General features: G+C 39.2%; 1 protein-coding gene across 1 annotated transcript in view; it reads left to right on the top strand.

Moving 5' to 3' along the window:
* Nucleotides 1-843: 843 nt before the first annotated feature.
* Nucleotides 844-14,776, top strand: part of LOC126195140 (mitochondrial carrier homolog 2-like) — a 57,126-nt gene continuing 43,193 nt past the window's right edge. The window contains exons 1-3 of the mRNA XM_049933646.1: nucleotides 844-1,032; nucleotides 1,110-1,194; nucleotides 14,565-14,733. Of these exons, the coding sequence (XP_049789603.1) occupies nucleotides 931-1,032; nucleotides 1,110-1,194; nucleotides 14,565-14,733 (356 nt within the window). The 5' untranslated portion in view covers nucleotides 844-930. The remainder of the gene's footprint in view (nucleotides 1,033-1,109; nucleotides 1,195-14,564; nucleotides 14,734-14,776) is intronic.

The following is a 14,776-nucleotide window of genomic DNA, read 5'->3' on the forward strand; positions in this document are numbered from 1 at the left end:
ATAGGTAATAACAGAATATATATAAGAAAATTAAACAGTTCTGCTACATTCCCTACTACATACAAAGCTAATAACACGTAATGCAAAGCAAGTGGAGCTTAACTTACGAGAGAGATACTGGATGTGGGATTTCCAGTGTAAATTTTCGTCTATAAGTACACCAAAAAATTTTGTGGTAGCAACTCTCACAATTTCTTTATTTTGTATTCTGAGATCCAGATCCGAGTGTGACTTTGTTTTCCTGTAATGGATATAATTAGTTTTAGAGATATTTATGGTTAATTTGTTCATTTCAAACCAGTTTTGCAAATATTCTATAACTCTGCTTTCAGGTGTTGGCAATACCCGGTTTATGTCGGTTACTACAATGTTTGTGTCTTCCACAAACAGGGTTATGTGAGTACCATTTACTGGAATCTTGATATCTTTTATGTAAAGAAGATATAGGAGAGGTCCTAGAACGCTCCCCTGCGGTACCCCAATTTTCACAGAATTCATTCCAATTAAGAATCTAGAAATACCTTGCGGTGCAAATGATTAATCAGTCTTCCTGCGCTTCGCGAGTGGAAGAGAGATGAGTTTCAACGTATTGTACAATGGAAAGTAACGACGTTACAAATAAAAAATATAGGAATTTAAACGTTGCTATAGAAGATTGGCATCTTCTCGAATAATTATGCTGCATTATGCTTCCGTTAGCATATTAATGTCTAGTGCAACTTTTAGATACACAGGTTCTTCTGGAAATTTATAAGCATGCTGCTGTTGCTGCCAGTTGGTATTACGCGTACATGAATACATCGTGTGTTGGAACTCTGTGTATCGTAGATCTTTGAACTGCTGTAAAACAGAAAGGTCTTTGCCGACCGTAGGGGATGGTTGTTGGTGGGGAGTTACAAAGTTTGTCAATAGTTGAAAAACTGCCCAAGAATGTCAGAAAAGTTGGACCACTTGAAATGGGTAAATCTCGGATTGAGAGTTGGAGGAGCCATAATTTTCCACCCAGTAGAATATGCAAAAGTCCTTATTCAGGTAAGATAATGCTTAACTGTACGTTACTCTGTATGCATAAATTTTATGTATCTTGATTACAATTTTTTGTGTTTTAGATTGGTTATGAACCTATAAAACCGTACCCAACGAAGACCCTGTTCGGAAAGCCGGCTCTTGCTCTTCCAAATGTGTTTCAATATGGTAAGATAACATCATACACCTTAAATAATGAATGCAGTTACTTTTCCTTACCGGTGATTCGTAAGATTACCGGCTATTGCTGATTAGTGTATTGTGCAGTAAGAATCTTGAAATGCGGGTTAAAGGAATGATGATGAACTATGTTGAGCGACAGTATTTATGGTCATGCTTACTATTCAGTGTCTTACTTCTTGGGAATCAAACCTTACCGGAAAGTATGTAGAAATCATTCATTCCACAAAATTCCTAAGGCGACACCCCAGACAAATATCACGATGGTTACTTTGAAAGGAAATGGCCTTTGTTCCGTCTATAATGACCTTCGTTATCGATGGGACGTTAAACGGCGATCTTATTTCCTAACGCAGCGTGCCGTAAATAACGCCGCCTCGTAGTTACTAATCACATTATCTCCAGTGGTCATTGATATAGTGCAGTATATGCAAGAAATCTGTGGGCAAAAGTACTGCTTTATCACTAGGACAAGAAATTTAGTATACTTTGGGCATAGTTAAGTCAGATGCCCGTGTTTGGCTGCTATGTATATGCACTAAAAGAGTGCTAACCCACAAATTCAGATTTTACTTATTTGCCATACTAGAATTTTTTTGTGTCGCCGTGTACAGTATTGGTGAAATAAATCGTTTATGTGTATGTTGCACTGACAGAAGAATGGGAAATGATAGTTTCAGCTTGCTTTACATTATACTGTAGGTAGCTGTAGAAGTTATTTTTATTTTCCGTAATTTTTGGAGTCATACAGCAGACATTTCTATTGTTGCTATAAATACATCTATGTCACATATGCACTTCATTTGTATACAATACATAATGGTTTATCACACCCTTATGAGTTATACTTTCCTTTCTACATAGAATTTCCTATGGGAAGGAGTTCACCAGTAACTTGTGGAATATTTAGTCTTGTTCTTCAGGCATGAACTGTTTCACTACATTCAAGGTTTATTATAGTATTTGTACTGCTTTGAACCATCTGCAGAGTAAAGAACTAATTTTATTAGTCCATGGACTTACATTTTGTAGTTATAGCCAACTGTTCAGTGTAAGGAAATATGTTGATAGCAGGTCAGGAGTATAAGTATGAGCAGCATTTTTGTACAGAAGAAATATTTTAGCTTTTAAACTTGGTAACTGGATATTAAGGTAAGCAAATCCTAAAGCTTTACTGAATTTTAAAGTTTGTCTGTTTTTTATCTTTGCACATGACTCAAGAAGGAGAGTTATAAATGGGAGTTCAGTACTGTATGGTTTTGTTTCCTAGTGGGTAAAGAACCTTTGATGCAGATTTGTGAGTGTGACAAGACTGTGTCTGATTAAAGTTCAGCATCTTTCTGTGCCCCTAACATGTCATTCCAGGCAAGAACTCTGGCCTTGTTATTGGGTCCTTTCCACTATATTGCCGGGATTGCAAAGTATTGCACTGGAGCACAAGATAACGGACAGTAAAAATCCCTCTCAAGACAAAAAACTGGAATTTGTTTGTGAACAGCACACTACTTCATTGTCTGTGGGTTCTCACAATAAGCAAAATATCATTCACTGAGCCGGCTGCTGCCATTGTGTGAGGAGAATTGAACTTGATCACAGAGCATATTGAACGACTTATTGAAGCTGACAATACACATCCTGCACGTCATGTGATCCTGTGGCTAGTGTGAGGACACTCTTGCTTACGTATGAAGTAGTAAGTCTTAAAACTGCTGACATCAGTTCTTCACTTATCTCTCTGAGAGTCTAATTACTGGATGCCCATCTATAAAACTTTTTGCACACAAGCCTGCAGCTGTCATCATCATCATCCTCTGCAGACCGAGTGCCGTACAACTTTTGTTAACAAGCATGTGTTGAGCACAGCTTCCAGGATTGGTGATACACCTCCAATTAGTATTCAATAAAAGTTAATTTTTACTCACAAGATGGAGATGTAAGTACCAATATTGTGTTCTTTGCATCGGTCTGCACTTATGGAAAGATGGATAATCTTGCCCATAAAACGTGGTTGCTGCAGAGACTGATTCTGTCATTCACATAAGGCCGGCAATAAAACAAGCTGCATCTGAGTTCTAATTCTTGCCATATGCACGATCAACAACACTGTAGGATGTGGAAGTGTCTGGAGAAAGTGTTCTCTCTTCTTGAGCTGTTTCAGTGCTGTATCTGCTCAGGGTCTAGTGGTGAACGTTGCACAATAGGCACATAGTTGCGAGTTAAAGTCCACTGCTTCCTCTGTTTTCTGCATTTTGGGTGTCTGCTAAATGTATGTTTCATGGAACCTCAAAGATAATTAATTTCACTTTGTCCCACTAGTAATAGCAAAAACTTCCAGAAATAATTCCACAAAACAGCTAATGGCTGTGGCAAGATCAGAATAATTTATGCGCGAGAGTTTCCTCGTCCTGCAGCGGCCACCCACTGCCTGGCATTAGGTGCCATCTGATCAGCTAAATGCAGTGCATTGTTAAGAGTGTATTTGTCAACTAGTATTTATCTTGCAGTTGTGTATTGAATTTTGTATATTTGAAACATATGGACATTATTCAAGTGTTGTAAAATAGAATTACAAGTAGAAAAAGGTCTTAACATTTGCAACATATTGCTTTCTGTGGTTGAAAGAGTGGCAAAGCTAAAGGAGGCAGTTCAAAACCTTGTGTTGTGTATGGGATGAATGCTTTTGGGCAAAACACACCAATTTTTTTAAGAAAGATTGTTCTGGCATGAATGATTTTCCACGTTCAGGAAGTATTAAAAACTGACTTGTGATCAAATGTGACCATCTGTAATGTGACACTGCATTCAATAGGCATGTTTAATTCAATGCAGCATAAATTGAAGGGTGACTTTTACTGAGTTTTTGCTTCAGCATCATCAGTTCAATCGTTGAGCATTCCTCTGCAGTATTGTTACTGTTGACGAGCAATGTAAATTAAAGGCAGAGCCCTACAACATTTGAGCAAAGGGCCACGTGAAGATAATACTTCGCAGGTGGTGACTCGAGAAGAGTGTTGTGTAATGCAAAGCACACCCCAAGGGCATGTACATCACACCTGGTGTTTGTTGCCAACTGAGACACCCATCGCTCTCTGTGTGAAAAACACTGATAAAACTGTCATATGTTGCTATTACATGATAATGCAATCTGCTGATTTAAAAAAAAAAAAAAAAAAACTAACCAAGAGTTTGTTTGGTAATCATCCCATATTGTTCTGATCTTATGCTCTCTGATGTTTATCCTCCTGTTCCTTACTGAACAACCTTTAGAAAATTTCTGGGCAGAAATGCATTTCAGGCCTGGTTTGACATTATCTTTTAACTCGGTAAATAGTTTTCTAGTCATGGATTCGTGAACTATCTGAGGGTCATTCCATCTCAAATCAACTAACAGTCTGAACCTTGATATCTCAGATTCAGATGAAATTTATTTATTTATTTATTTTATTTTATTTTCAGGTAATGTACCCACTAACACTAGCTTAAATTTGAAATTTCAAATTTTTCTGGCCTTTGGTTTTTGAGTTTCAAGGGTTTAAAAATAAAAAAAACCTCCGTTTTTGATCCATCAATGATTGTTTTAAAATGCTGTAGCTCAAAAACTATACAACCTAGAGAACTCAAACTTGCACCATTGTTTTCCTCTATAAATTCCCTTCAATTTGATATGTAACATGACTATGCTACCTATATCTGAAAATTTTAAACTATTCCAAAACACATTTTTTGAAATTTCCAAAATATGTACCCTTGGATTTTTTTATAAAAATTGTATGTGTGGTCCAGTCTGACTACATGCATGCAAAATTTCAAGATGGGATCTCAATGGGTTCTTGTATAAAATAATATTTTACTACTGCAATACACACTAGTGAGGTGAAAAGCAGACTATTTCTAGGCTATGAATACTGAGGTAGGCCTGTGTAATTCTAACAAACTAGTGTTAGTGGGTACATAACCAGAAAAAAAAACATCCAAATCTGAGGGGTCATGGTTCAAATCATGTAGTACAATTGGTTGATTTGACATGGAATGACCCCTGAGCATTGTCAGACTATTTTAGATAATGTGGGAAAATACATGGTGTTTGAAAAAGAACTCCCTAGTTTTAATGTGTTCTAGAATCTGTACAAAGTGACATACACTATTTTAGTTTGTGGTGTTTGATTCATCAACTCTCAAAGTTTGGCTCCCCTGAAGTTGGCAGGTCTGCTTGACCTTGAGACGGCACCAGTGCTGTTTTTTCCTGTTTCCTCAGTCTAGTCCAGGCGTGCATGCAACAATGTATACTCAGCAACAAAAAGTGCAGTGTGTTACCTGGCTTGTGAAAAGTGATGAGTCAGTTATAACAGTGCAACATAATTTTAGACGTCAGTATAGTGGTGAACCACCTACAGCAAAAACTATCCATCATTGGTTAATGTCTTTCAAGGAAACCAGTGAAATGTGGTGAGAAGTGGAATATCATCTCGGTGTGTGCCGGGCAGCAAATGGATCCCACGTTGAAGTCTACTAACATTAAACAGAACTTGAAGGAATTCTCTTTCATGGCATGTACTCATTGATGTAATTTTTTCATTAATTTCCCCATTAAATTTATACTTAAAACTGGGGAGTTCTTTTTCTAACACCCTGTAAATTGATCAATTTCCCTCTTGATATTTACTGTTGTATCCAATAAACTAATGGAAAATGCCTTAAAGTAAGCACTGTACTAACACAAATGAAATAAAACTTACCATGATAACTTTGACAAAAGTTTATTTTAATACCACGAGGTATCTGCGTCGTGAGCGTGCCTGTTTTGGTTCGAATTATAATTACTTACTCTGGGCTTCAAAATGGTTTATTTAGTTGTTGTCCTGAATCATAGTCAGGTGGTACAGAAACGTGGTATTTCATAAATTCATTTATTTCATAAATTCACAGAAGCCAAAAATTATGTTGGCAGAAGTGAAAAGAGGCTTTATCAGTTGTGCAGTATCATACTTCTTCACCCTTACATTATGGGGTACTGGCATTAAGAAGCATATAATGGAGAAGATTTAAGATTTGCTTTTTCATTTTCAGACAGGTTGCTTGTAGCTATGTCACAGAGTAGATAATAAGATGGCCTCCAGTGAGATTTCAAGCGAGACTCTGTGCAGCTTTCACCTTATAGCGTGACTTCGTTACTTGTGAGCTGTTCAAGAGCTGCAGCATTTGTCTCCATTATTGTCCCAGTGGTGGTTGGGACAGGTAAATCACAATGTAAAAGATGATTAGTTATATTCTTCATGTCATACAACTTGCCTGGGCTCAAAAGCATAACCTGATGACCATATCTTGCATCTTAAGCTTAAATTGCTCAGCTAATTCAATAGAAATGATACAAATATATAAAGTGAATTTAGCAAGGTAATTCCAGGAAGTAACATTTTAGTCAGAGTTGCCAAAAATAACATATATTGTTGCAAAGATTCAGTGATACTACCAGCAGGAATATTACCAGCCGCTGTGTTCCATGAATTGGCTTGGAAGTGACTACAGCTTGCATCCCAAAGACACGCCTGCTGAGGGCCAGAATTTGCAAAGTATTTGTCAGTTGCCTTACTCACATTTCTGTAAGTAGGTTTATGGACTTATGTAGTTATTAATAATACTCAGATGCACAACTACAAATTAAGCACTATAAAACAGTAACTGTCACAGTTACTTACGTAATTCTGTGTGAAGTGTACACAAAACTAAGAAGCATTATTAACCAGATACATTATGAGTAGGCAACATATCATTTTTTATAATTGTAGGATTAGAAAATACCTTTCTTGAGATCAGCACTATCCCTAAAAGATAGGCACACAAATGCAGAGACAGCACTACAGCATTGATTACCAAATGTGACTGATGAATACATTAAAGTTACAAATCAAGAAGGGCTACTGTGCAGGAAACTGTGCTGTTATTTGTGTAATTCTGTGTGTAAAAAACAATTTAACATGGAACCAGTGAATCTATCTTGTGCAAAAGTTAAATTCCAGCTTCTGCTATCACAAAAGAAGCATTTGTTATCAGAGCATGGAACAGTGACCACAAAATGCTGACAGTAGTGTCTAGCATAAGTAATGCTTAAGCAAAACTATCGTTCAGATTATAAATACTGAAAGAATGACACATATCATCTACTTTTTATGATTACAGTATATCCACTGGTAATGCTTTGTCAGTAGAAACAGAAGTGTCTATTTTGAAGAGCTTTGCAGATTGCGTATGCCCGCTGCTTGAATACTGCTCAGCAGTGTGGGATCCGTACTAGATAGGGTTGATCGAAGAGATAGAGAAGATCCAACGGAGAGCAACATGCTTCATTACAGGATCATTTAGTAATCGCCAAAGCGTTACGGAGATGATAGATAAACTCCAGTGGAAGACTCTGTAGGAGAGACGCTCAGTAGCTTGGTACGGGCTTTTATTGAAGTTTCGAGAACATACCTTCACCGAAGAGTCAAGCAGTATATTGCTCCCTCCTACGTATATCTCGCGAAGAGACCATGAGGATAAAATCAGAGAGATTAGAGCCCAAACAGAAGCACACCGACAATCCTTCTTTCCACGAACAATACGAGACTGGAATAGAAGGGAGAACCGATAGAGGTACTCAAGGTACCCTCCGCCACACACTGGCAGGTGGCTTGCGGAATATGGATGTATATGTAGAACTCAAAATAATGACAGGTTCACCAAGCTGAGCATGTGTCTGAGACTATGTAGCACCTGAGCATACTATTATTAATTTGTTCCTTGACATTTTAATATGAATGATGCTTTTAGATTACTACAGTATGCACATGGGAATTATAAATTTGTAATATGTTGTCTCAGATAGGCAGGCAGTTCTAAAACTTGCAGAGACCCTCCGTATGCTGCGGATTCATGATGCCAAAGTACCACTTTGTTGGATTATAGTCTAGACTTAATATCTACCTGGAAATAGTTGCTCAGCAGTGCATCAAAAGCCTCACACCTCTGCACCCCACATAGACAGACCTGTTAGACGTCAATTAATCGGAGAAAAATTCCCTATGCCTGTATCTTTCTACCAATAACGTAATTTCTTTTGCAGCACATTGTCACCCAGTTGTGGAGGCAATAAACAAGTGTTACTGTTTACCACACCATCATTCACAGCTGCACCCTCCACCCACCTGTTACACCCAGTGAGGATGTGTCTCAAATTGTGACATGAATGCAGATTCATTCCTCTATTAACCGGCTTCTTGTTGCAGCTTCTCTGACTGGGTATTCTGCCACTGCTCTGTAGTTAAATATGAATATTTTGCATGGTGAACATCCAATGTTACCATTCAAAAAACAGTGAAAATGAACAACAGAAAAATGCCTATGAACTAATAAAAGTTTGGTAAACTACATCAGTCACCTGACAATTACAAAAAGCTACTTTTTGTAACTACACAGCATTGAAATACGACTCCAAGGATTTTGTAGGATTCCGTTATTTAATTTGTTTTCAATTACAATAGAAGAACAAGAGGAGGCAGACATCTAACTTTAAATGTACTTCTTCTAGTGGGATTTGAATCTATAGATAGGCCTACAGTTGCAGTAGGACACAGCTAGCAAGACATCAAGAATGTAAACATTCTCTTTTAGCTGTTGTAGTCTAAGGTAGAAAGAAGCAGGTTTTCCAAAAAGTGAATGAGACATTGTAATTTACTCACAAAATAAGCTTCTTGCAGTCAAAACATTTTCCAACTCAGTCACTTATTATGCCCGAATTGTTTGTAATATTTCATCAGAATTACAACTAAATAATGAGATAACTTACTGGGATAATTCAGGTGCAGTCTTGTAAATCCATCGACTGCCACTTCAAGTATGCAAAATCCAATATGTAAATGCAAGGTACACTTAATGGCATGAACATTATGACCATCCATTAACTATCAATATAAACCTGTCCAGGCGACAAGTATCTCTCTCTCTCTCTCTCTCTCTCTCTCTCTCGCTCGCTCGCTCGCTCGCTCGCTCGCTCGCTCGCGCGCGCGGTGCATGTAGTATCAGGGTGCATGCTGTCCGTGTGTAGAATAGGGAAGGCACGTGATCTATCTGTGTTTGACTGAGGGCAGATTGTGATGGGCCATAGTCTCGATACAGACATTTCGGAAACTGCACAGCTTGTCTGTTGTTTGAGGAGTGCTGTGGTTGAGGGTCTTATACACATGGTGAAACTAAGTAAAGGCATCGTGGGGCTGGGCAGCCACCCCTCATTACAGATGTCAGACATCGTAGGCTGGGCAGGCTGGTGAAACAACTGTGGCAGAACTAACATCAGACTTTAATGCTGGACTGAGTACATGTGTGTCTGAACACACAGAGCACCGAACATCCCTAAGGATGGGCCCCCACAGCCGACAATCCATGCATGTGTCAGTGTTAACATCACAACATTGGCGACCATGACTGAAATTGGCATGTGACCATCAGCACTGGATGTTGGCCCAGTGGCAGAGCATTGCATGGTCTGATGAATTCCGATACCTTCTTCATGAAGCCGATGAGAGGGCACGATTCAGTCATCTTCCAGGGGAACAGCTCTTTGACACCTGTACTGTGGGACAGAGACTAGTTGGCAGCGGCTCTGTTATGCCCTGGGTAACATTCACATGGACATCCATGGGTCCAGTGGACCTTGTGCGAAGCATCATGATGACCAAGGAGTATTGTGCACTGGTTTCCAGACCATGTACACCCCTTCATGACTATATTGTTTCCTGAAGGCAGTTGCATTTTTCAACAAGATAATGTGCCATGTCACAAGACCAGGAGTGTAATGGAATGGTTAAAGGAACACAATGGCAAGTTCCAGTTGCTGTGCTGGCCCCCCAACTCGCCAGATCTGAATTCCAGAATTTACGGCAATTAGGTGACTTGAGTGCAGATGTGGTGCCAGCCCCCTCCAGCACTCTGCCAAAGTATCCATGACAAAGGTGAACATACTGGCTATTAGGTGGGTGATCATAATGTTCTAGCCGGTCACTAAAGATTAGAACTTCAAATAAGAAAACTGCAGCTGATAAATATACTCATACACCACTCCACATTCACCTGGTCACATAGCATCTGACATCAGGTGGCCACTGTTTGGGCAAAGGAACTCTCAAGCATGAACTGATCTGATCTTGATGCAGTCACGAACTGTTTTGCAGAATTGTTTCTGGAATTTTTTGCTGTGGGTTAGAAAGTGAAGTAAATTCTCTTTGAGGTTCCATCAGACATACATTAATAGACACCAGGAACACAATTTAAAAAGTAGAGGAAGGAGTGAACTCAAACTTGTGACTGTATATCTACATTACATGACATTTATCATTAGGTTATGACCAGGTACAGCCCTGTAACAGCTTGAGATGATGATGATGATGATGATGATATTGTTTGGTTTGTGGGGCACTCAACTGCGCAGTCATCAGCACCCATACACATTCCCAATCTGTACACAGTCCAGTCTAGCCACTTTCATGAATCATTGATGGAATAATGACAACACAAACGCCCAGTTCCGGGGCATAGAAAATCCCCAACGCGGCCAGGAATGAAACCCGGGATCCCGCGATCTAGAGGTAGCAATGCTAGCCACTAGACCACGAGCTGCAGACACTTGAGAAGAGAGAGCTTCCTCCAGATAGTTCCACATAATATAGTGTTGCCAGGTGGTTCCTCTGGCCAGACTTTGAATTTTGAGGGATTGCTGGTTTTATTGGCCTCATTAAGTGAACGACTCAGACTTTGTCTCTGGCAACTAGGTAAGACTGTACCACTGATGACTGATATGTACTAGCACCTTTGAATTCAAGACGCTCTGTTTTAGTAGGGTTGACTGTAGACATCATAGGCTTCCATGACTTGAAATAATATGGCAACATAACTGGAGTTAAACATAGTTGATGACACTGCATTATGGTTTTGTGATGCGTCTGTTTGTATTTATTGTACTTGTTTTCATTGTAAAACTCTTTATTCTTACAACTTAACTTGCTTATGACGTTGCTGCATTTATTGCTTTTCATCCAAGAATCTTTAAAAATTCTTTTTCTATATTATATAATGAATTTTACAAACAATTTATCTTTCTTGTTATTGCTTAAACACATACTGCCCATAGAAACACCATGGTCATGATTACACAGGCAACAAGCAAAGGATGCAACTTGGTGTGCAAAGTGATGTGATTATGTGCAATGTTGCATGATGCTGAAGCAACAGTAATCTGTTAATATGATGATTATACAGGGTGTTTCAAAAATGACCGGTATATTTGAAACGGCAATAAAAACTAAACGAGCAGCGATAGAAATACACCGTTTGTTGCAATATGCTTGGGACAACAGTACATTTTCAGGTGGACAAACTTTCAAAATTACAGTAGTTACAATTTTCAACAACAGATGGCGCTGCAAGTGATGTGAAAGATATAGAAGACAATGCAGTCTGTGGGTGCGCCATTCTGTACGTCGTCTTTCTGCTGTAAGCGTGTGCTGTTCACAACGTGCAAGTGTGCTGTGGACAACATGGTTTATTCCTTAGAATAGAGGATTTTTCTGCTGTTGGAATTCCACTGCCTAGAACACAGTGTTGTTGCAACAAGACGAAGTTTCCAACGGAGGTTTAATGTAACCAAAGGACCGAAAAGCGATACAATAAAGGATCTGTTTGAAAAATTTCAACGGACTGGGAACGTGACAGATGAACGTGCTGGAAAGGTAGGGCGACCGCGTACGGCAACCACAGAGGGCAACGCGCAGCTAGTGCAGCAGGTGATCCAACAGCGGCCTCGGGTTTCCGTTCGCCGTGTTGCAGCTGCGGTCCAAATGACGCCAACGTCCACGTATCGTCTCATGCGCCAGAGTTTACACCTCTGTCCATACAAAATTCAAACGCGGCAACCCCTCAGCGCCGCTACCATTGCTGCACGAGAGACATTCGCTAACAATATAGTGCACAGGATTGATGACGGCGATATGCATGTGGGCAGCATTTGGTTTACTGACGAAGCTTATTTTTACCTGGACGGCTTTGTCAATAAACAGAACTGGCGCATATGGGGAACCGAAAAGCCCCATGTTGCAGTCCCATCGTCCCTGCATCCTCAAAAAGTACTGGTCTGGGCCGCCATTTCTTCCAAAGGAATCATTGGCCCATTTTTCAGATCCGAAACGATTACTGCATCACGCTATCTGGACATTCTTCGTGAATTTGTGGCGGTACAAACTGCCTTAGACGACACTGCGAACACCTCGTGGTTTATGCAAGATGGTGCCCGGCCACATCGCACGGCCGACGTCTTTAATTTCCTGAATGAATATTTCGATGATCGTGTGATTGCTTTGGGCTATCCGAAACATACAGGAGGCGGCGTGGATTGGCCTCCCTATTCGCCAGACATGAACCCCTGTGACTTCTTTCTGTGGGGACACTTAAAAGACCAGGTGTACCGCCAGAATCCAGAAACAATTGAACAGCTGAAGCAGTACATCTCATCTGCATGTGAAGCCATTCCGCCAGACACGTTGTCAAAGGTTTCGGGTAATTTCATTCAGAGACTACGTCATATTATTGCTACGCATGGTGGATATGTGGAAAATATCGTACTATAGAGTTTCCCAGACCGCAGCGCCATCTGTTGTTGACAATTGTAACTACTGTAATTTCAAAAGTTTGTCTGCCTGAAAATGTACTGTTGTCCCAAGCATATTGCAACAAACTGTGTATTTCTATCGCTGCTCGTTTAGTTTTTATTACCGTTTCAAATATACCGGTCATTTTTGAAACACCCTGTATGTATAATGAATATAATACTATGTATATAATAATTAATGTGAATATGATTATGAATAAGAATGATGAAACTGTCTATAGGTGGAAGGATAATGTTAACCATGTGAAGAAGACAGAGATGTCATTCACTGCTTCCCTTCCGGCATGGGGACTTTTAAATGAAAAGTTGTTATCTTGTTGCTGGCCACTAAACAGGAACATCTGCAGTATGATAGAAAAATACAAATTTAAAAATAGTTCAACATACCAAAATTATAATTTTCTAAAATTGTTTTCCTGAGATAAGGATGAAACAGAAAAAGGAAATGGCATGCATTAGCACTGAGTGGAAGTAAATCCCTACAAACCTTGAACACACAAGAGATACACATTATAAGAAACAAAGTGGCAATAACAATTGTATAACACCTTGAAATTCAGCACTTCTGCGTAAGAGTTGTCAAGAAGTCGTAGAGAGAAGCTTAATGCAAAGAAAAGAAGTATGAAAGATGAAGACATAACTCAAACCAAATAAATGAAAGAAATGTATATGGGAAATAGGTATATGTTAACAAGGTTTTCAAAGTTGTGGCAGACGATGCGAATGGGCTGTTAGTGTTATTTAGGATAATTAAGGTTTTGTTGTTTCATACCTGTTTAACAGAGATGCTGGAGGAAAGGTGGCAGTGACTGGAATGTTGAGGAACTGTAACCCATGGAAAGGGTACTTCATCTGATAAGGTATCTGTGAGATCTTCATAGTATTTGGATAAGTTCTACTTATTTTGTCTGGGCTATAGGCAAGGGGCATTATGATGTGTAAATTGACAGCTGTTGAATAAAAGCTGTAGTTGGAGGTATGGGTGTTTCAATGTTAACAAAGGTTTGGGAGCTGTGTGAGAAGTAGAGCGTAACAGTGTTCCCCTCTAGCTGCTGTATGCAACTTAAAACTGGCATTCACTTCACTATGCTTCCTGCTATCCTAGTCTCAAAATTGATTGCATTAACAGTCAGCCACAACATTACTAAATCTTATTTTCTCTTGTACTTCTCATCTCTCTCCCCTCTTGTACCCAATAAAACCCAGAAATAAGCCAGTACACCGTGCATTGAATTTCTTTGTTAGTTTGAGTGGTTGTCATTCTGTGTGTTGGTTAGTTGCTTGTGTTTACATGTCCAGAATTGTGACTTCTTGTTATGATATGGAACAAATCACTTCTATGATTTTATCTTCTCAGTAGAAAATGCGACAACATGCAGATGTTTTGTATGATGTCTTAAGTTTCTTCTACTACTACTACTACTACTACTACTACTACTACTGTGTCATTCAGAAATTGTTGTTTGAAGTGGTGTAAGAAGCTGTGAAACAGATGTGTGGATGTGAAGTGTGACTATTTTGTAATGTGTTTATTGGAGCACAGCAATGAATTTTTGCGGTAGCTATGCATCTGGCAGCTGTAACGTCACATTAAATACATAGGAATGTGCGTAATTCTTCTTTTAGCAAATATACAGTGTACTAACAAAAATTGTTTTGTTGACAGTGTCTTACATCAAGACAATTGATGGTGTCTCTGGATGTTTTAGAGGTATATCTCCAAGGCTCAGTGGAATTATTGTTAACGGTCTTGTCTATTCACAAACATCTACATATTTAGGAGGAGACAAATATCTCGAGGAATGTGATGAGAGTAGACTCTCGGAGCAGGAAAGGTAAGTCTCCTGTAGTGTATATTGCTATTAAAATGCCATAAAT

Source organism: Schistocerca nitens, chromosome 1, assembly GCF_023898315.1.
Source record: "Schistocerca nitens isolate TAMUIC-IGC-003100 chromosome 1, iqSchNite1.1, whole genome shotgun sequence".
NCBI lineage: Eukaryota > Metazoa > Arthropoda > Insecta > Orthoptera > Acrididae > Schistocerca > Schistocerca nitens.